Source organism: Centroberyx gerrardi, chromosome 17 (assembly GCF_048128805.1).
Source record: "Centroberyx gerrardi isolate f3 chromosome 17, fCenGer3.hap1.cur.20231027, whole genome shotgun sequence".
In the NCBI taxonomy this organism is placed as follows: Eukaryota; Metazoa; Chordata; class Actinopteri; order Beryciformes; family Berycidae; genus Centroberyx; species Centroberyx gerrardi.
In genome coordinates, this window is record NC_136013.1 from 11,409,139 (window position 1) to 11,432,435 (window position 23,297).

At 45.6% G+C, this 23,297-nt stretch overlaps 1 protein-coding gene across 1 annotated transcript in view; it reads left to right on the top strand.

The window, feature by feature from the left end:
* pacrg (PARK2 co-regulated) overlaps positions 1 to 22,570 on the top strand; it is a 122,205-nt gene extending 99,635 nt beyond the window's left edge. The window contains exon 5 of the mRNA XM_078289670.1: positions 22,410 to 22,570. Within this exon, the coding sequence (XP_078145796.1) occupies positions 22,410 to 22,570 (161 nt within the window). The remainder of the gene's footprint in view (positions 1 to 22,409) is intronic.
* The last annotated feature ends 727 nt before the right edge of the window (positions 22,571 to 23,297 follow it).

Consider the following 23,297-nt stretch of genomic DNA (forward strand, 5'->3'; position numbering starts at 1 on the left):
ATAAATCATTAAGGTTCATCTGCCACACTGGTCGGTAACTTTTTGAGATGATAACATAATGCTTCAAAATGCTCTCGTCATTTAAATTCGGTTGCACTTCATGATGAATTGTAAACTTGATCCGTTATATCCGACTGAGCAAGTTGAGTTGAGGTCAGGGTGACATATTTCTATGAAAAATAAATATGAATCATCTTGGCCAGTAAAAATCATTCTTGGCAGGTAATATTTTTTAATTTACCAGCCCTTGGCAGGTGGGCCAAAAAGTTAATCTTGGACACTGAGTGAGAGTTACTGCAGACAATGTGCAATCAAGATTATTTATACTACAACCAGCCTTGCAATTCAGTCCGATCCAGGAAACTGTATGCCTATTTTATCTGTGGTTGAAAGAACCATTTCTCTTGGTAATGGCATAGTCACATGAAGTTTAGTCCACCTATCATCTGCTGTTACCCAAAACTCAAGCACTGCTCAGAATACAGGGAGAGAACTCAGGTCCGTCGGTGAACTGCGGAAGATCACGCCTGGGTTAATGCACCGAGCCGAAGGGAGATAAAGACAGAGAGAGAGAGACAGGAAGAGAGAGGGAGGGAGAAATAAGATTTCATTTAAGAGAGCGTGCCGCTGCCTCAGAGACAGTGCAGTGATGTGAGGCTGACCTGTGGAAGGAAAGCAGCAGCAGGGGTCACGGAGGTTGATCCAATTCCGGGCAGTCGGTGCCAACACTCTGATTAAGAGGTGATGCGGAGGGCAAGCCAGCCGCCGTCTCACTAGGCCAATTCACTCTGGGCTACGCTCGAGGGTGGTGCTGCATGTGGGGTGTGAGAGACAAGAGAGACAGAAAGTTGAAGCACCGTAGCCCAGGAGATAATAAGTAACCGCTAAAATAGCTGCTGTCTGGTCATGGTACTCGCACTGAGCATTATTTTTGTCAGTTTCAATATTTTATTAGTCATCGCTATATATCCGACAGCATACGATTGTTGTCACTATTGTATTGGCAGATTATTATTGCTGTTTGTCCTGTTAATTTCTGCTGCTGTTGTTGTGATAATTATCGCTGAGGCAGTATAGCCTATGGTGCCCACTAGGATATAAATACTCCCAATGGGGAAGCACACGCAGTATTGAGTACTGCTCAAATGAGTTCATTTTATTCTAATGTTTAACCAGCACAATAGCCTACACACCCAGTATTACAGCAGAAATCTTCATCATAGGTCTGCTAGAATGGAAAATCAACTGCAACTGACCTATTGCTTTCATGCCTGTTACTTAAAAACAGTGAACTAAAAGGAACTGAAAGTGAATGTAAACAAGGGGAAAAGACTGAGATAGTAAGAGAGTGTAATGTTAAGAGGGAGAAAACAGAGAAAGTGGCATCAATTGCGGTGATCATTACAGAGACAACAGAAAGAGAAGATTTAGTCAGTCCAGCAGAGAAAGAGAGAGAAAGCTGAGGTCACAGGAAGTGCATTCAATGTCTCGTCCCAACCAGTACCAGCCAGCGTGTGTGTGTGTGTGTGTGTGTGTGTGTGTGTGGAGGTTGGGGGGGGGGGGGGATCAAGCTGGGCGGCTAGTCAACTCTAATTAGGCCTGTCTCAGCAGCCTTCTCCACACTGGGTTCCCATACCTCTCCCTCTACCTGTCTGTCTGCCAGCCTGCTAGTGCTGGGCCAGGACAGCTCAGGAAACACACACACACACACACACACACACACACTGCAATCAGCGGAAGTTTTACTATGCTGTTGAGTCCAACGGAGAATCTGTCTCTCAAATAATAAACGATATAATACATCCAAATTCAATCTTGGGTGTGTGCGAGGTGATGGTTTTGACGTTTATTCAGGCTTGTGTGAGTACTGTATGCCAGAAATAGGAGGCAGACAGGCATATAGGTAGACCAGCAGACTGATAAGCAGAGAGAGAGAGAGAGACAGAGAGCGAGACCAGCAGGCAGAGTGACAGCCGTACAGACAAGGATGGAGGGGAGGTCTGCAGAGAGATGTGAGGGAGTGTGTTAATCCTCAAAACTGTGTAGCATTTCCTCTGTGGATCCGGGTGCGTTTGAACTTTTCAAGGAGGGGCCGGCAAGGAGCGATCGGCCACTCTGTAAATGTCAGTGGATCTGAGCAGCCGGAGCCTAGACAGCCTCACGCCGTCGCCTGCCACTCACACTCCTCTCCCTTTATCCCTCCATCTCTGTTTTGTCTCTGTCTGGATGCTGTTTATTTTCTCCTCTCCTTCCCTCCGTCCTCTATCCCCCTGCCCTCTCCCTCACTTTTATTATTGTCTCTTACCTCAGCCTCGCCGTTGCCTGCGGGAAAATAGCACGTCCTCTAATAGACAAGGCCGAGGTCTGTCTGTATCGCTGCTTCTTTCTCTCTGTCTCTGTCTCTTTCCCTCTCTCTCTCTCTCTCTCTCTCTCTCTCTCTCTCTCTAGTGGACACAAACCCACCTCAGTAACAACTGCTTGGTCTCATATTACAGAGTTTCATAAACCATAGCTGGCTAACTAGGTCTTATCCTCCTAATTTATTAGCCTACCTTAATTTTGCTCCGGTAATTAGATTTTTTTTTGTACAATGAGTTGTTGTTTTATTTGATTCCTCACAACCATCTTCAATTTCCCAGGGAATTATCAAGGGAGGATTCCTTCGTTTCATTTGTGCGGAAATTAATCTGTCATTGTGAGAAATGGGATACTTGCTAATCTGGTTAAGCCAGCATTTGTCTTCCCTCCATGGTAGGCCTACTCTACTCTACTCTACTCTACTTTACTCTACTCTACACTCCAACACTAAGAAAGAAGTAAGACACACAGACAAAGACGGAAGATAGGCAGATTGTTGGCGCTTTAGGAAATGGCGTAAGAAATCAGGACAAAGAAAAGACGATACAGAGCACCTTGTGACAAAAGAAACAAGGAGAGGGGGAGTGGGAAAGAAAGAAGTGGGAGAGAGAAAGGGAAAGAGAGGGAGAGGGAGTGAGAAAGGGAGAGAGAGGAAGAGGGAGAGTATTAAAATCAAAATGCCCAGAGGTGAGGTCATAAAATGGCTGCCTTTATTGAGCAGGGCACAGTGGGACAGTCACTGCCTCCAGTCCTCCAGGCCTTCACTCCTCTCCTAGTACTGCACTGCATCTCTCTCTCTCTCTCTTTCTCTCTCTTTCTCTCTCTCTCGCTCTCTCTCTCTCTCTCTCTCTCTCTCTCTCTCTCTCTCTCTCTCTCTCCCCCCAGTCAGTCCGGTCCCTGTCCCCGGCTCTCTAGACTAGCAGCCTCTCACGCTGTTGTGTGTTTGTCTGAGATATGGACTTGGATGCTCATTCAGCGACCGCCCCCTTCACACATTCCTGTATAGTCGTCCTCCTTCTCTTGGACGTTGAACAAATTGATTTGGGCGTTGATTATTCAAGGGGCATATTTCATAACATTTGACTGGCTTCTCTCCACCTCCTACTCTCTTTTCCCTCTACCTTTGTGTCTGCATCTGCTTCTCTCTCTCTTTCTCTCTCTCTCTCTCTCTCTCTCTCTCTCTCTGTCTCTCTCGCTCACACCCATGCCCAACTGTTAGCAGCTGCTCTGTAAACTACATTTGAAGTAGGCCTGTGGGCCTTTTAGTTCAAGGCTCTGTCTCAAGTCTGATTACTCTGTCAGAGATCAGCGGTATAACCTCTTTCCATCGGGAACCACAGCACCAGGGCAGAGCTGATTGTCAGAGACAGAGAGAGCGAGAGAATCAATAAGTACTACAGAACCACTGCCTCCATATGGAATGGAGATAGATATTTATTTAATAGATAGTTATTTGATTATTAATGATTCGTTTCAATATACTGCATTAATACTGGATGAATGGATTGTTGCCAGTTTCTTGGAACAACGTACCACACCCATGCTGTACCTTTTATAAGATTTCAAAATATGTTTTTGTTTTCTAGGCATCCACAGAACATTTAATTATGTTTTGTACCACTCCTGCATAAATTTAATGAAATTGCCATAGGTAATAAAACTCATGACTGCATTAAATCTATGTATACTAATAATGAATATTCAAGAAAGATTGGACACCACCAACCAACAACCAATGAAGCATTCATCACAGGGACATGAACTGAGGCAGGGCTGCAAGCGCACTCCCACCTTGTTATTTATATAAACGCGCTTGACCACAAATAACTAATCGACTCTACCAGGTCCCACTCTCTTGGGCAAGGAAGTCGAATTCCCTTTGCTTTGCAGATTAGTAAAATTGCAAAGAATGTGATATTCTCAAAAAGGGAACAAATTCTAAGAACATAATGTTACATGAGGAGATTGACTTCAAGTGCACTACGAATTATAACTACTTGTATATTGACAACAGCTCAAGAGGTAGTTTGGAGGTAAGGCTTTTAAAGAACTGGGACAGCTAGAAGGACAGTCTGTATCATCAAAAGAAAAACAAGCTGTTTTGACACACCAATTCAGATATGGCTCATATTTTCAAATCAATAGTTTAACCACATAGTGCAGTTTGGAGATCACAAACACAACCAGTTTTCTCAAGTTGACAAACTACCCCCTTTCTCAAATTGACTAACCATCCAGCTGAGACTCTGCTTGCAGACTTCTGTAAATCCACAACTTGGAGAATAAAGTTACTCCTCTCAATGCATTCAGGGCAGATTTAGGCTGGCATGCGCTTATAAGAATTATCCAAAAATAAGCCATCAAGTTCCACAACCATTTGAAAACCAGCAGCCATCACTCCTACCATCATAAAAACCCCATACAGCAACGAGATCAGCAGTGAAAAAAAGACAAAGCGAGGGAGAGCGAGAGAAGAAAGACTGACACAAAAAAAGAGCGAGCTAGTAAATGAGAATGCTACTGTAAAAAAGAGAAAATGAGACACTAGTGATTAATTAACTACTCTCTCCTCCCCTTCCTCTTCCTCCTCCTCATCATAAGGCCAGGATAATTTTGTGACTTTATATGACCGCTGCAGCGCTGTGTGCCCCAGCTTGGTCTCTTACACACCCGTCTAGGCATGAAACATAGATCAAGAGGAAAGTTTGAGCAAGGAGAGAGAGTGTATTATATGAGCCCATGGTTGATTGCTGTGAAACCAGAGGAGAGTGAGGGGGAGGAATTGTCTTCATGAACTCACTAATACATCTGATATGTTCCTTTCTCTGGATAGTAGCCCACAACACACACACACACAAGTTTCTCAACCCACACATATTGTACATGTTTCACACACACACACACACACACACACACACCTTATATAAATCATGTACAGCACAAAAGTACACATAGACATGAACAGTCCACCCTGAAGTCCAAATCCGTCCTCAGGAGCAAGTTGCAGCTGCGGCCTCTGCTTCCCATCGGACCCTCTGACTCTTAGCTCTCTTTAGACTGTGTGTGTGTGCGTGCGTGCATGTGCATGTGCGCGTGCGTAAGCGTGTGTGTGTATGTATTTTTACTGTCCTCCAGCGCTGTGCTGTAATCAGGTTAGCCCAGCAGCAGAGTAATCACAGTCAGGTACTATCAGCTAGTAGCTAACTCCGCTGCTGCTCTCCTCTCGTCTTTTCATCTCTCCTCCTCCTCCTCCTCCTCCTCCTCCTCTTCACCTCCACCAGCCTGCAGGCGCTCTAATCTGCCTTCCCCCTCTGGCTCACCTTCCTCTCCTCCCTCCTCTACCTCCCCTCTGGCACGCTCTGTCACCACACCACCGCCACCAGGCCCGGGCCTGTTTCTCTCCTCATCTGATTCCTGGGAGAAGTGGATCTGTGGTGTGTTATGTATGTGTGTGTGTGTGTGTGTGTGGTGGGGTGGAGCTGAGAAGGGGTGGAGTAGCGTGTTTATTGGGTTTGGGTGCAACATGAGCTCACCCAGGGGCCCCCGTGGTTTGGAGGGGGGTTGGTATGTTAAAAAAGGAGAAAAACCTCCACATAAACACGTGCGCTCTCATTTGCACGCACATACATAATACATACATGTTTACCTACCTATAGCTCATAAAAAATACAACCAAATGCATTCACGTTCAAATGCACAAATAAAACAGTGATGTGGCTTTTCTAGTTGACTGCCCCCGACACACAGAGACACACACACACACACGCGCGCACTAGCATGCGCACCCACCGTCGTGTGTGTGTTTAGAGTTGAAATGAAAGCTCCCAGTAAGAGTGTTTGCCAGGGTGTCTGGTGCTAGATGATTTAGTGGGTGATTCTATGAGGAGATTCCTCTGTGGTCTCAGCTGGGATGGAGCGAGCGAGATAGTGAGGCGAGGAGAGTGGAGGAGGCCGCCCTAGTCATTTGATGGAGAGGTGGAGTGGGACAGGAGCCTGGGTAATAAGGCTTCGCTTGCTTTTCGCGTGCGCACACACACACACACACACATACACACAAACCCGAACGTACACGCAGACACGCACAGAATCGTCCAGCAGATTAAATGTGCTGCAGGTTGTATGAGAGCAGAGAGCGAAAGAGGGAGACGGGGGGGCGGGGGGGGGGGGGGGGGCGGTGTGGAGTCAGTGTGTAAGCCGCAGGGCAGCAAAGTCTTCCTCTACCACTAAGTCAGCTACTGATCTCATTTCTCCACAGATGGACTCCTAACACACTCCCATCAGGAGACAAACACATACTCCCTCTATCTCTCTTTCTCACACATTCCTGCACCCGGGACCCTTTCTCTTTATTCATCTCCCATTCTCCCTCTGTCGCTCTCTCTCTCTCTATTTCTTGGCCCCTCACTCCCTCCGCTCCCCGCTTCCTCCCCTTCCTCCCTTCACTCCCTTTGTCTTTATTACCCTCCTAGCCCCCAATATCCCTCGCTCCCTCTCACGCACTCCATCTTTCTCTCGGTCTGTGGTCTTAACCCGCTCCTCCATCCCGTCTCTCCATCCCGTGTCAGACCACACGCTATTACCCTCTCTCCTTTTTCCCTTTGATCAATCACGGCCAACAGGTGCTGTAAATTGTGTCCTCTGGCGACCGGCTGTACCGCAGCATCTCCAAACGCGTTCATTCCCTACCTCCACCCCTTCTCTTTCCCTTCATTCTCCTCGCCATATCCCTCCAGCTCTTGCCCCAGTTTGTCAGCCAAGCAAAACTGGCCGCGTCTGCGAGCCCATCACTCATCTTCCCCCTCCCTCCCCCCTCCCCCCTCCCCCCTCCCTCCCCCTGTCGCACCGGCGGCTTGGCTGGGCTCAGACAAATAGCATCACAGCAGATAATACAGCCACAGCCAGAAAAGAGACGAATAAATGGTCCCTCTCCGCTGACCTAATGGTCCTGCTCTCCACTGGGCCGGGGGACAGCGTTCAGCCCAGGGACTACATGGACAAACATGGGGTTCTAATGAGGAAAGCCTATAAGCTTCAAGCAGCCATGATATGCATGCATCACACACACACACACACACACACACACACACACTATGTGGCACCCTTGATGAATAAAGCCTGGGAAAAGTGGCAATACACCTGAGTTTGTCTAGGAATATGTGTGTTGTGCACAAATTAGAATGTGATGTATGGATGTGACTTGTAAGTCCCTGCTGTGGGCTCGGCACCTAGAGTGTATAAAAGTGAATTTACTCAAAACTTAAAGTCACAGTCAAATCACACACACACATATACATACAGACACACACACACAAACACACACACGTACACATGCAGCCCACAATAACATGTCAGGGTATGTGTCAGATGTCAGGATATTAGAAAAATGTCAGGGTATCAGAAGATTTCAGGCAGAGGAAAGAATATTAAAGGTCCCATATTATTAATTTTCCATGACATTGTTTTCAAATATACTGTGGCTCCGGATAGGAATAATCTTCTGCAAATAAATGTAGTTCAGTTAGCCTAAAAGTTTAATTGAATTAGTTAAACTGAATGATTGTGTAGGCTCAGAATCCTGCCTGTAAAAATGGGTGGATTTTTGAAAATGCGATAACTTTAAATTTAACCACTCAAACAAAATCAAATTTTAACCACGTCTTCATTAAATAGCTTTGATCATATATACATAGAGGAAGCTGATTTTAAAATGATTTAAATTCCTGTTATGTGGGACCTTTAAAGAGAGGAAGAACTCGGACAATGAATACTGGCCTAAATGACAAATCTATTAGGTTTGAAAGACATCCACACCCAAAATGTGGGAAGGGATGGCTAAATTTGATCAGGAATAACTTGGGAGGAGAAAATGATGGGGACCTCCTCCTCTGAACCATTCTCTCTGTCTGGGTGCTGGGTGTATTCGGGTGTGTGCTTGTGCAGTTTTACGTGTGGGTCTGTCAGTTCTTGGTGCGTGGGACCGAGAGAAGTCCCACCACCGTTACTGCTGATGCTGGCTGCGTCTTCCCTGTCTGTCTCTCTGTGATGTCCCTCTTCCATTCCCCTTGATCATGGCTGCTGTTGTCATCTCCTCTCCTCCAGCCTAATGAGTCAGTGTGTGATGTTGGACGGCTGCTGACAGCACGTCCTATGACTCACACCGGGACGGTACTGCTGTCCCAGCACATTTCAATACCCTCCCTCCCTCTATCCTCCCATCCCTCCTTCCCTGCCTCCCTCTATTCCTCCCTCTGTCTCTGTTTGGACTGTACCTTCCCCAGTGGGTAGGGGCATCTGCTAATAATAAGTAAACATACTGTAAAGGTGACACACACACACACAAACATACTGTGAACACACACACACACACACACACACACACACACATACAGTCCAGTTGGGCAGTTAAGTAGCTAAGCCTGTTTTCCATAGCCTTCGCCATGTTTTCATCACTCTCATTTCTTTCTCTCTGTGGAGGAAGAGAAAAAACAAAGGCTGGAGAAAAAAAGAGAGAGCTGGCAGAAGGCACACAAGGTTGGCCAACAGAAAGTCCAATGATGATAGAGGCCAAATTGACATTGGAACTCAATGAGGATGTGTGGGCTTAATTGCACGGGCTTGTGCAATAAAGGTTTGCAGTATCACAGCTTATTTGCTTTGAGAGCTGTAGGCCTTTGTGATATACTGCAGACACTGCTGTTAAGGTGGAAAAGTTGCAGCATTTAACAGTTATTTTAGCATTATTTTAATGTTCAGATCACAGCAACAACAACAGTCTTTTTTCAAACAGGATTTCTTTATCATTTTGATCCATAATTACAGGGAAGTAATATCATCATGCCGGGTCATTCAACATCATTCAACAACACTCAGGAGCTCATTCAGTGCATTTCCCTGTCCACCGATGACAGGCCAGCCTCAGCTTATCAGCCTGTGGGAGACATTAAGACAGACGCCTTGGCCCGATTTATGTAAATACCACACTTAAACACTCCTGCTTTAAAGGGCCTGGGCACTCGTAAACCTTGACAGGCCCTAGGGCCGCGCCGCTGCCTGTAAAACACTGGCTGTTTATGGATGCCTGTACCTGCATCCTTCCACCCGTAAACACTTCCCTTTGTCCTTCTGGGGGGGGGGGAGAAAGAAAGAGATTCTCTCCTCTCATTCTCCTCTCCTCGCCCCCTTTCCTTTTCCCCTCTACCCTTGCAAAGCCCTAGTCCGTCTCCCCAGTGAGCTGCTGCCCTGAGGCTTCCGTACCCTCGTCTCTCATTGCCCCCCTGTTCAGGATTCAGACGGACTGCATGCCGTCCGCCTGGTGCCGTTGTCATTGTTGGACCAAAGTTCTTTTAATCACACTGCCGCCCCTCCGTGATTTACTAGCCCTCCACCTCCATAGGCGTCCGCTCCAGCCAATTGCATTAAAGAGATAAATAACCAGACCAATAAAAGTGTTGTGGGGGGCAGAGCGGGCCCTGGAATGCTCATCGTCCATTTGGTCCAGTGAGACAGGGGAGCGACGGGGGGTGGGGGTGGGGGGGGGCGACGGGGAGGAGGGGTGGGGCTTTTAGTGGAAGGTTTTTTAGGGGTGATATTGTGATTGGTGGTGGAGGTGATGTCATGTCATCCATCTTAGGGAGCCACTTCATTAGGCTAATGGAAGGGCTGGACCGCTCACCGCTAGTGTATGTGCGTGCCTGTACGTGCCTGTACGTGTGTGTGTGTGTGTGTGTGTGTATGTGTATGTGTGTTTGTCCTTCCACTGACGGTAGCTTCCAAGGCTAAAGTGGTTATGAAGGCTAAAGTGGTTTTATTAGGCAGACACAACGCCCCCACATCTGTATGAGGGAGAATACATCACTGCATATGGACATCACCGTGTGTGTCTGTTTCTGCGTGTCCGTATGTGTGTGTACGTATGAGCGCGCGTGTATGTGTGTGTGTGTGTGTGTGTGTGTGTGTTCATATGCACGTGTGCCAGTCTTTTCATGCGGTGCAGTAATGACACCGTTTCTTGGCGAGGAGAGATAATGCAGTGCTTCTGACAAACTAAAGCACACCGTATTCCTTTGATGTTTAAACTACAATCACGTTTCTTAAATGATTTGCAAAAAATTTGAAGTGCGGAGAGGATCCTCACCGTGCTTTAGGGTAATGTCAGTGATAGGGTTTGAGTTGTCACTGACTTAAATTAGTATGTCACTTCAAATGTTCCTCTTCTGACGAGTGAAGAGGACAAATGGAATTGCTCTTTGAATTCGCTACGCCGCTCGACCTCCTCCCTTTCTTTCCCTCTCTCTTTCTCTCTCTCTCTCACCATGTCAGTTTTTCCACCTGAAACCCACGTGACTGTCTGCCTGGACATGTGCTGTCTTTACGAGAGCGATTCTTCTGATTCCATTCCTCCCTTTATTGTCCAAGTCAGTCCTCCTTCAGCAGCCCCCTTTCTCCATTTCTTTCCATTTTTCAGACCTCATCTGAGGCCTGCCTCTCCTCTGTCTCGCTTCACTTTGTAACACCCCAGACCTAATCTCATCATCTCATCATCTGTCTCTATCTCTGCCTCTCTTCTCTGTCCATCAGTAAACCCCTCTCTGCCCCGTCTCTCTCTCATAGGTCAGACCACCAATTAGTCATACTTGACCCGCAGAGCTTTCACCCATGACCCGATGAAGTTTATGGCTTTAGCATGAGGCTGACAATGGGCTAGCCTATATTTCTGCCTGTCCCTCATTGTGTGCCCAAGACTCACACTAAAGAGGTGCTAACGAAACACTCTATGTCCAAGCTCTGCTGTAATGTTTAATTCAAAAGCTTCCATTTGAAGGAGAATAAATCTCAATAAAAAGACAGCAAAAAACAGAGCATTACCAATTTCCTTGTAGCAACTTAAACATATGCTCTCTGTACCCATTAAGATGTGTAAATGAGGGAGGAGGGGTGTAGCGTTAGCAAGGCGCCAATATCCCCCACGTATGGACACCTGTTACCAGAGCAAAGGTACATCAGCCAAGCTGTTTCCTATGAATATTAATTCCTTCACTATTAGCTCCTGGTGCTGAAGGTCGCAAACTACCAAGAGTAGGAATAAAAATACCCCCTGCCTTTTATTTAGCATTCATGACAGCCACTAATTTGACATCTTTATATACTCAATTGTGAGAAATAAATGGTGCTGTGACATTTTCGTACAGACATATGCCGAGGTTGGTATTTTGTTGAAACTGTGATGGTGCATAGATGGTAAGGATGTGAAAACGTGTTAATGGATGTTGTGATCCTGTCAAACATGTCAGACATCAAAAGATAGTTAGTCTAGCTGCTGTCACCTCTGGGTACACATTCGTCTGCTTCATGTGCCAAGAGACAACATGATTAGAAGGCCAAGAGTTGTTAAGGATGTTGTTGTGAGATGTACACTGTAGGCCACAGGCTACACTGATCTAAGGCGAGGTATCGTTAAGGTATGCACGAAGTGATATACTTGTCCAGGGTTTTAGCCTGGGTATTCCAGGGCCTGTTTTTAAGTGATAGTGTTGAATACTTATTTGTTTTGTTTGCATGATAAGGGCCTCTTCCATTATCTGTATGGATAAAGCACACTTGACAGCAGAAGATAAGAAAAGCTTTTTGACCACTGAGTAGATATGGAAGAGAGAGCGCCCGATGAAGTGTTTGCTGATGTCTTCTCTCTCTCTGTTTAGTGTTAGGAACTTTGGAGACAAGGTCAATTCCTGCAATATGTTCAATATGTTCATCCCCACCTATTTCACATGGGATCAGGCTCTGTAGCACTGCACTTTGTCAGCTGTGTGTATATATCCTCTATGTGCGTGTGCCGGTGTTGGCCTGGCTTTGCATTTCAAAGTGCAGGGTTTGTTTGGTTTGTGTCTTGGTGTGTGCGCAGCACGCCACGGTGGCCTTTAACGCCTGTCCCTGGTGCAGATCGATTTTGTGCCTAGCCAGCAACCCACTGCTAACCTTGAGGTAAGCTGGCGTAATGAGATCGCATCTGACGGCATTGACTCACACCTGACAGCACTGACACTCTCCTTGCAGCCAGGGAGAGAGACAGACAGGCAGGCAGGCAGACAGACAGACAGAGTGGGAAAGGCTAGATCCTCTGTGGTAAGCTGTATTGTTAAAGGCTTTGATTCTTTTTTATGTTTTTTCTTTTTCTGCACTTTCATTTTTTACATTCTAAGGAAGTCGGGCTTTTGCCTACCTAAAAGGTTGACAGCAGTGATAGAGACAATTATATTAAAGAGGAACACTTCATCACCTGCGGTTGAAGCACTTTATTAATCACATCATTCAATATTTTAGTCGTAAGATCTTTTAATTGCAAGTTATGGGGCCGGTGTGTGTTTTGCACCATTTCAATCTTCTACATTCTTTCTTTTCTGTTTGCCCATGATCCCTAACTTCATTTATCTGTAGATTTCTTTGGGAAGAAAAAAAAAAGGAATATTGGACATGTATATGTACTGCACACTGTCGCCTACACATTTACAAACAGGCTTACCCAGAACTCAGCAGCTACAGCTCCCTGGTGTGCAGCGTAGTCAAGTCCAGTATGGTAGACTTGGTGGTGTGGTGTGGTGTGGTGTGATGTGGTTCAGTCAGTTAGGGTTATGTATTGTATGGCCTGCTGTCTTGCCAAAGCTGCAATAAGAGCTACCTCGTCTGCATTTCCTGGCCCATATGAAAGCCTCAGGGATCATTTGTCACCAGCAACAGAAATACAAATACATACTGTACACACACACACACACACACACACACACACACACACACCCCACACACACACACACACACACACACGTGCACGCACTGGATTCGTTACTGTCTCAAAATACTGATACTCTCTCTTTGTCTCTTATGTATGAGGCTACAGTGCATTGAAGAATGTGGAATCTAATTAAAAAAAAAAAAGTAGTTCTAGTAGTTCCCTCCTCAGATATCAGTGTGATTTACCTGTAAACTTTACATGAGAGAGCTTCTAACCCACAGACCAGCGACATATTGAAGCTGATTCCCATGTGTATCTAATAGGCACCAATCGGATGAAATGGGACTGCATGGGATAACCATTATCTGGATGGAGGTAATTGAAACAATAATGGACATGGTAACAGCTTGGAAAATAGCATTGATCCATCATCTAAGATGAGCCCTTTTTGTCCATTAATAATATGGCTAAATGGTGCAAAGTGATATTGCTCTTGGTCATGGCTGCTGAAATAGGCTTAGGCCTAGTTGGCTAATTGAAAAAGAAATGAACAAAAAGATGGTTCTGTGAGGTGTGGAAGAGTGATAGACCCACCTTGCTTCAGTAGGGGTTTGAATCCCTCCTACAGCCTGGGATTTCTAAGAAAAGATTAGCCAAAGACATGGCACGGTCTTGGCGGAAGTGTGGAATTGGAATTCAATTCCTGTATACCTATGTACAGATGTAGACTACTGAGCCAGTGGGAGCCAGATCGATAGGACTCTAACAGCTTTAGCTCCCGTGCAGCTCAGGAGCATCCTCAGCAGGTTACGTCTTTGTCTCAACCTTGTTTACACATTCCCCCATTCCCACTTTCTGTTCTGCAATCTGACCTTGTCACATTTTCCTCCAACTGGCGTACTCCTTTGCTGACGTCCGGGTTTCGCTGGGTTGAAATGGCACTGTGGAGCGGCTAGCCTATAGACTGAACACTGCTGGGTTGGATGAACACATGGAAAATGAGATCACTGACCTACAGCAAAGGTTAGACTTCAGTAAGCATGAGCAGTCAGATGATGGCTGGTGTAGGGGTTGGGGGTTTAATAAACTACTGCTGGCCATAAGCCCATCGCTTTACTTCTCTCCTCGCAACCTCATGTGGATATCCATCTGTATGTGCGCATGCGTGTGTGTGTGTGTGTGTGTGTGTGTGTGTGTGTGTGTGTCTGTGTTCATGTTGGTTGTACTGATACTTTCTCCGGATGCTACTGCAGCATGCAGCTGGTCATGGCTAAATGACCTCAGCCTCTCGTGTGTGCGTGTGTGTGTGTGTATGTGTGTATGTATGTATGTGTGTGTGTGTAATGTGATGAGACTGAAGCTGCTCCCTCCTTGTGGCTAGCTGTGTTAAGCTGAAGTGAGCATGTTGTTATTGATTGCATACAAAGGCTGAGGTGGAACAGCAACAGAGTGGGAATGGGTCCAGCTCCAGCTGTGTGTGTGTGTGTGTGTATGTGTGTGTGTGTGTGAGCCACAGCTGTGCTGTCAGTCAGCCTCTGGCTTATCCATTAGGGGAAAAGGGGGTTGGGGACTTTGGCAGACAGAAAGAGGGGTGTTTTAGGAACGTCATACCTACTCTACTTTACTTAACACACACTCCCCATGCCCCCCTCCCCCTCTTTCTCTCTCTCACTCTCTCTCTCTCTCTCTCTCGCTCTCCTTCTGTCCTTGTCACATGTGTTCATACAAGCGCACTTATTCTCTCTCCATGTGTGTCTTTCACACACAAATATACACACGCACACACACACAATTACCCATTTGCATATGCACACTCATACTCTGAAAACTCACTCATTCTTTCTCTCTCTCTCACTGTCTCTAACACAGACACACAGACACACACACACACACACACACACACACACATACACACACCTGGTCTCCCCCACCCCTCTGCCAGAGTGTGAGTCTCTTTATGAGAGGCCTGCCTGGCGCCCAACTGTGAGGCCCTTTTAATTAGAGCCCTGCTGTTAAGCACAGGCCTCCTCCAGTGGTTCCTCCTCTCCGCGCCACCTCCTCACACCTACACACCCTCTGTCACACACAAACACTATGCACTTCTCCCTCTCCTTCTCTCTAGGCCTGCCTGTCTGTCTCCATATAGTTTTAGAAAAATGTGTGGATTCATCTGACATTTTTTTCTGTTAGCCTTCCATTTCCAAGCCCATTCAGCTTAAATGATGCTGAATAAAATATGGTGGGCTAGTTGTTAGTAGCCTACCCAGTGTAGTTAAGCCAACAGAATAGCAACATTGGTTTTGGTTATGACAACAATGTGGTTTGAAATTTGAGTCTAGGGGGGAAAGTTTGAAAACCATGGTGCTGCACTATAGTTTGCCTTCAGCTTGGTGCACAAATCAAGCAAAGTACACACAAATATCAAAGGCACACAAATCAGAAATTGACAATTGTAATTGTAATTGCATGGAAAAAGCATCTGCCTATAACTTTTAGGATTAAGATTCAGAATTAGCTTCACTGATCCCTGAGGGGAAATTAGGTCATTGCAGCAGAAAGAATATGATGTGTGATATGAAGACAACAAATAACAAAAACAATACATAAAGCATGTTGATGTCCAAGATAATGCATCTTCTTTGTGCTAATATACGTTAAGTATCTCTTTGGCTAGAAAATAAATTCTTGGTGTCTAGACTATTGACAGATTTAAAGATTAGAAAATGTTTACAGATTTACAAATTTACAGTTCAGTGCAAGAGCCTACAGTATATCCAGGGTGTGCAAATGTTTTGCTGTTGAGAGAGCTAGCAAATAAAGCGTAAAAGTGTGGCGTTCATTTCTCTATACAGTCACCAGTTCACACAATAAAATAGGCTGGGGAAAGCACGTCACAAAAAAACTTTTTTAGTGGTTGGCAGGACTGGATATTTGTTGTTTGTTTCAAATATTGTACGTACTTGCCAATTCAGTTTGATGGGGAAGTTCCATTTGTTCATGAAAGCCTTCAGTTTCAGCAGCTTGCAATGAGTTGCAAATGGTTGCTTTCACAATAATTGCACAGCAAATCAAGTGCAATCGGAGATGTAACGCTCTAAAAAAAAAATGAGGACATGCAAAGCTGCACACACACTCACACATACATGCACACACACGCACTTACACACTCGCACTTACACATATGCCGGCACACACAACTGCACAATTCAGGCCCGTTCTCTCTCTCCCAGAGCCTCAATCATGTGATATTAACTGAAGTTGGAGCAGACTGTGGTGTCGCGGGGCTGGGGCCGGCCCTCGGTGGGAGAATGGGCTCCAGATGTGTAGCAGTATGAGATCAGCTCGCTCTGCCCCTCCCCAGCCGCGGGGGCGTCGGCCAGCGTCTCCCACCGCGTGGGTCAGGGATAGGACACAATGACAACACACGCGCCCCTCCAAGTGTTCACACACTCACACGCACACAACACCCTCAGCTCCGCAGCCTTGGTCAACCTCTGCATAAAGTATTCCTGGAACTCTAGCTGTTCCGCCGCACTCTCATAACCTGCATTCCTCCGTTTCCCTTTACAAGCCAGGCCAAGCCGCTTGCCTAGTTTTAAAAAAAGAACACTAACACAACCAAGCCTATACAGTAACAGTCGTTGACTCTCTTCTGCCTCTGGTTGCTATTATCAAAGAGGCATTGTGTTGGGGGCCTCCTCTGTAAGCTGCTTTCATAAGTAACCTCCACAATCAGCGGTAAGTTGATTAGAAACATGGCGGGCGGGTTATATTATGCTGGATCAAGTCTGGAATGTTGGGCTGAACTTCCCAAAGCCGCTACGGAGCGTGTGTCACCCGGTCCCTCGCAGGAGCATAGCAGCCACGACACATGAGAGGCACCTGGGGAGTATAACCTCACTACACACACACGCACACACACAGACACACACACACAACCTAGGTCAGGAATCTTCAGACAGAAGAGTAAGTTGTAACAGTTTCAGAGGTTGAGATGAAACAATAAGCGGCTATTGTAACCATCGGTTCGAACCGGTTTGCTTTCCTTGGAGTATCTGGCTCAACACGGCACAAAAACCAGGCATATATCATTCTCTCTGTCTCTCTCTCCTTCTTATCTAGGGTAAACGTCCCTATTAAGACCACCAAATCCGCTTTTCAGACATTTTTAATATATACTGCCCCAATTTAAGTGAGAACATTTTAGTTAAAAAGAAAGTCTAATCTCTCATTTGAAGTGTCAATAATTCATTTATACCAATTTCTAATGTTTTTATTGTTTAATTTGTCAAAATATGTCAAAAGTCTAGCATGGGCTTAATGGGTACCTAACGTACCCTTTAAGCCCATGGGTGTTCCAAATAAGCCCACTTCATGATTTGTTGATAAATAAATATATATATAATTAAAAAATCTTAACAATACAAACTTGTTCTATTCAAATCTGTAATCTCTTAGCTCTCAATAGCTATTTTCATTTTGTCTCCACTCCTATCCTATGGCCTGTAAATGGCATTTGAAATAGGCATGACCAGCCTTTTTGCTGTGTTGTCAACGCAGAAAAAGCTAAACTTACAACATGTCTTCTTTGGAATGTAGCCAAAAAACTATTTACGAACAAAATCAAAACTATAGTGGAAATTACTCTTCAATACTTCATCTTTCAATATGTGTTGTCATTTTGTCTGTATCTCTATCCTATGGCGTGCTGTTGGCATTTGAAATTGGCCAAAATTTCTGGTCCAGCCAGCTGGTTGAAAGTGTAGATGTTTTTATGAAGATTTCTGAAGACAGAAAATGGTTCAAAGGTCAAAAGGGAGAAAATCCCCATTGAAACACAGTCAAGTGGGCTTAATGGGAGCAGGTGGGCTTAAAGGGAACATCAGTGAATTTATGGTTAAAAGACAGAATATTTTATTATACGCACATGACATTAAAAAAACAACTATATGAAATAAATCTATATATGGTGCACTAACATAACATGAAAAGTATAAATTGATCATGCAAAGACGTAATTAGCTATACTCATTTATATCCACCCCAGACAGTGTGATTTTTTTGCTAGCGTCCCCTTTAAGCCCACCAGGTAAAAATGTTAATTAAAAAATAAATAAAGAAGATAAACATACACATTTATTGTCTATTTAACAGTATAATAATATAAACTGCATTCAAAAATGTAAACTATACATGCTTATCATGCTTTATGTCATTGCAATGAACCATACTATGCAGCTACTGTATTGATGCAGCATGTGGTCTGTTTGCTAGCATGCTAAAACTCATATTTTGATTTCAAAAGAAACAATATTTCTAATTCAAGTAATATTCTAACATATGTCGTATTCAAAACACTAATCACTTAAATTTTGATAACAAATGAGTATTTACTAAAAACAGGAGTAGAAATATACAAAAAATGTTATCTTCTGAGGGTACCAAAATCACCAAAGTTTTTTTGCAACTTCTTCTGGGATCAGCAGGCACATGTCACACATGTGCTTCGATAACTCAATATCGACAAATCTGATTGGCTTACAATAAAAAGTGTAATTTATGTAACAAGCAGCTTCATTGGAAGAAACATCACACAGCAAAAAATGATGGTGTAGTTTTTTTTTAGTGGGCTTATATGGTACGTGGGCTTAATAGGGACGTTTACCCTATCTATTATGCCTATCTCTCATTCACACAGACGCACACAGACCCACAGAAAACATACCTTCAAAATCAACTGACCACAAATTTGAAATTAGCTAGGAGGAAAAACACGAAGCATGCTGCCTGCATCTGTGACTGCTTGTCAACCAGCTTGATATGGGAGGACAGGTTGTTTAGGACCGTGGGGAATGAGGGATGGATAAAGAGAAGGGCGGAGGAGGAGGAGGAGGAAGGTTGCAGCTGTTCTTGTGCGTAGTTTTGTCTTGGTGTGGCGTGGTTTGGCCGGGATCGCAGCAGACCCCCGGGAGGAATAGATAGATAGATAGATAGATAGATAGATAGATAGATAGATAGATAGATAGAGCAAGCTCTTTTTATCTCTCCCTTGTCTTTCAGCCTTCCCTGCTATCCTCCTCACCTCCTCACCTCCTGGGTCTTTGAGCTAAGAACCCCTCCGATCCCCGGGATTTATCATGAAAGACAGAAACAAAGCGCTTTGTCTTCCTTTTCTTCCTCTGTCTCCTGTTTAGCAAAATGTCACTGCACTGAGAATCCTCCCCTGTCTGTGGCCGTATCGACCCTGCCTCTCCCTCAGAGGAGCAGGCAGCCAACTCCTGCTAGGGCCCTTCCCTCTCTTCACAGGGCCGGGGTTTTTATTACGATTGTTTTTAAAGATTTTTTCTCTCTGCCCAGGGTTTCAGATATTGCCAAAAGCAAGAAAAAGACAGGGAGGAGAGAGAAGAGAGAGAGAGAGAGAAAGAGAGAGAGAGAAGTTATTTTGCTGAAGGACATTTGCAGAGGCAGCTTTTAACACCCTCACCCCCCCTCCTTCCCTTCCCTTCCCTCCATCCCTCCCTCCCTTCCCTCCTTAAACACACTTCTCCCTTTCTAATCTTTAAATATTGAGAATTGTTGCAAATTCCTCTGGCCTCATGCTTTGATGCTGCTGGCCTCCAAACAGCTCAGCGGTAGAAATGCAGTCGACGGGCTGAAATACACAATACAGCAACAATCCCCCAGTTCCCACATGCAGGGCCTCCTCGCTCCCCCTCCAGCCCCCCAGAAAACGGGTCTCAGCTTTTCCTGGTTCCCAGGCCGCCCCTCCCCGGCTCCCCATGCTCCCTGTCTGAAGGCCAAGCCCTCCCTCTGGGCCGGCTCTGGCTGCTCATTTCCACACTAACAGGGGGTGGCTCTCCGTGGGCCTGGCTCGCAACCCATAGGGCGCCCCAGCATGCACGCACGCACACTCAATCACACACGCACGCACACACACACATGCATACGCACCGCACAGCTGAAACAGACTGCGAGAGCGGCCCCACTAGCTCCTGTCACTTATCTTCTTCACTTCTCTCTAACGGCCCGGCATAGCTCAGTCTCTCTGATCACTCAGACCCAAACACACACACACACACACACACACACCGCAGTGTGTTGGTGTCCTCATTCCTCATTGATGGGCTCATATGCCTTTCGGTTTTTACAAGGGCTTCTCTCGCTTTTTCTCTTTTATTGCTCAGATGCCTGCTATTTAAGATTTTGCTAACTAGTAGGGTGCAGCGGTCTGTGTTGTGGGCAGCTCTCAGGAATAGCGCGCAGTCTGAGCATACACATAGAACGAGAGCTTTTCTTGAGGGCTGCGTTCCTGAGTGTATGAGGTTATTGTGTTTTTTTGTTTGTTTTTTTAAATGGAAAAGAGCATACGGCTGCTGAACAAGGCCGAGGCTGTTGAACACAAAGCAATGCTCTCCGTACGGTGGTCAAAGCAGAGCCGGAGCATTCTCCACCGTCGCTTTCATATAGAGAGTAGGAGAGTGAATCCTGAGCAGAGAACAGCGCGGCGGATCATAGAAGTGTTACTGCTTAACAGCCCACTTTATGGGACTGGCTCCCTTTTGTGTTTTAATGAGGAAGCCATGGAGGGGTGGGGAGGTAGAGAGAGAGAGAGAGAGAGAGAGAGAAGCGTGTGTCAGATAAGATGAGAGATTGGAAAAGATGGAGAAAGAATAAAGGACAAAGTGTTAGAGAGAGAGAAGTGGGGAAGAGGAGGTTTTATGTCCCCTCTCTCCAGGTCTAATTAGGAGTGAGAGAGAGGGCCGAGGGGTCTCCCTTGAAGTCCTGCTGTTAACTTTCACATCACAGGTAGACTTCATGATACGCTGTAGACCTCTTCTCTTCTCTTCTCTTCTCTTCTCTTCTCTTCTCCTTTTCATTTCTCTTCTCTCTCTTCCCTTCCCTTCTCTTCTCTTCTCCTCTCCTCTTCTCTCATCTCGTCTCATTCCGTATCGCTTTGTCTCATCTCATCTCATCTCATCTCGTCTCGTTTCCTCTCCTCTCCTCCAATGAGTGTTAGCGTTTAAATTTGCTCTTGTGTCACTCATATAACAAACGCCTCGAGTCCAATGACCAGTGTGTTTTTCTTTGTTTCATTTTATAGCTTTGCCCTCATGAAATAAATCCATGACTTCGCTCCAGGATATTTCAGTTGAACAGGGCTTTGCCTACAACAACAATCTTGGATGTGTGTGTGTGTGTGTGTGTGTGTGTGTGTACGTGCATGTGTGCCTCATTCCTCTCTATATTTACCTTCCTCTGAAAAGTGTTTTGAGCCCTCAGTGCAGTGGCACGAGATTGGCAGTTTGCTGTGTGCTGATAAAGTTGCGATCTGTGTGTGTGTGTGTGTGTGTGTGTGTGTGCGTGTTTGTACACGCCTGTGAGCGTGTGTGTGTGTGTTTAAGTGTGCCTGCTGGTCAGAGGGAGGAGGCAGTGGAGGCTGGATACCTCAGGAATGTTTTTTCGATAACAAGTTCCCCCAGCGCACTAGAGCTCTGTTGTACAATTTTGTGTGTTTTACTGCTGTGTGTGTGTGTGTGTGTGTGTGTGGCTGTGTGTGTATATATGTGTGCCGAGGGAGGGTGAATCTACGGCTCTCTGGCTGCAGTCTGATTGGCCACATGTGTATTGTGTTCCCCGTGTCCATTTGCCATTTAGCCTGCATATACAGCAACACCTGCGCAAATGCAAAAGATGTGCACATCCACACACACACACACACACACACACACACACACACACACACACACAAACAGCCCAGTTCCTTTTCATTATGGACAGTTTGGGGGTGTTGAATTTGGTCTCTGTGCCTCGGGGCACAATGGCTAGACAATAGATGAGTCTGGAGGAGAAGCTTGCTGCAAAACATTAAGTGTAACTCTACTAAACATAAGTGGGCACACACTTACACACACACACACACACACACACACACACACACACACTCCCACCTCTGGAGCACGACTCCAGGTCACTGCCCATGCCCAGTGTGCATCAGCACAGTGTTGTGGAACAGCAAGAGCGGTCTCTAACTCATATGTCCTTTACGCTGCTCTCCCCTCCGCAGGCCGGCTCATTAAACTTTCAGCTGAGCAGTTAAAACTCCGTCGTGCCGTTGAGTCGCAACCGGCCACAGAATGAGATGAGTAAATTAAATCCGCTCTGGCCACTGGGTCTGAAATCAGTTGGAAGGATGACATTTGCTGATTCGGAGTGCGGCGTGGTCACAGGTGGTGCAGCGCGAGGCCCGTCTGTTATGAGCCGTTCATCACTCTCTCTCATTCTGCCTCTCTCTCTCTCTCTCTCCCTCTGTCTCCCTTGTCCCTAGTCAACACCGGAGACGGGATCGACTACAGCCAGCAGAAGAGAGAGAACATCGGGGACCTCATCCAGGAGACTCTGGAGATACTCGAGCGCTACGGAGGACAGGACGCCTTCATCAACATCAAATACATGGTGCCCACCTACGAGTCCTGCATGCACAACTGAGGAGGGCCGGCAGACAGACGCAACTCTTTAACCTCTGCATTACTCTCTTTATCTGCTTCCCCGCCTCCAACGCAAACCCTCCTCTTATCCTCCTCTTGCTCTCTTTATCCTGGCCCTACCCTAACCTCAGCTTCACTCCGCTTGTCCTCTTTTTTTTCTGAACTCTTTACCCGCTTTACCCCGGTAAGATGCACCCCTGCTTCCTCTTTTCTATTCTGTTCCACTCTGTCTAGCTCAAGCCCTCTCTTACTACCTCTGTGCCCCCTCGACTCCTCCATACGACCTTTATGACCCCTATTAAATTTGTTACGGCATGTCATTATTTTGCATCTGTCTGTTTTTTTTGGGGAATGTGTATTTCTAGAACTGGTACATCTCTTTTAATATCAACGCAGCCTTCAGAGAACAAGCTCCTCTCGTTAAAGCGTACCTGTCCCATTCGTAAATCTATTACCCGTGTTTTGCTAATAGTTTTTTGTTACTTCAAGGGTTTCATTAGCTGGCTGATGAGGAAAGCATGATGCATGACGACTTTCATTCCAAAATGAGATATCCATCTTATGAAAAAAATGACACCCACTCTTACAAAACGGTTGGAAGCACAAGATTAAGGATCTTGTAAGTCTTTTGATTGACTATTAACACTAATAGCACTAATAACACTGTTACAGATTGGATCCTCCACTTTTAGGAGATATTGAAGGATAAATTGAAAGCAGTCGTTTCA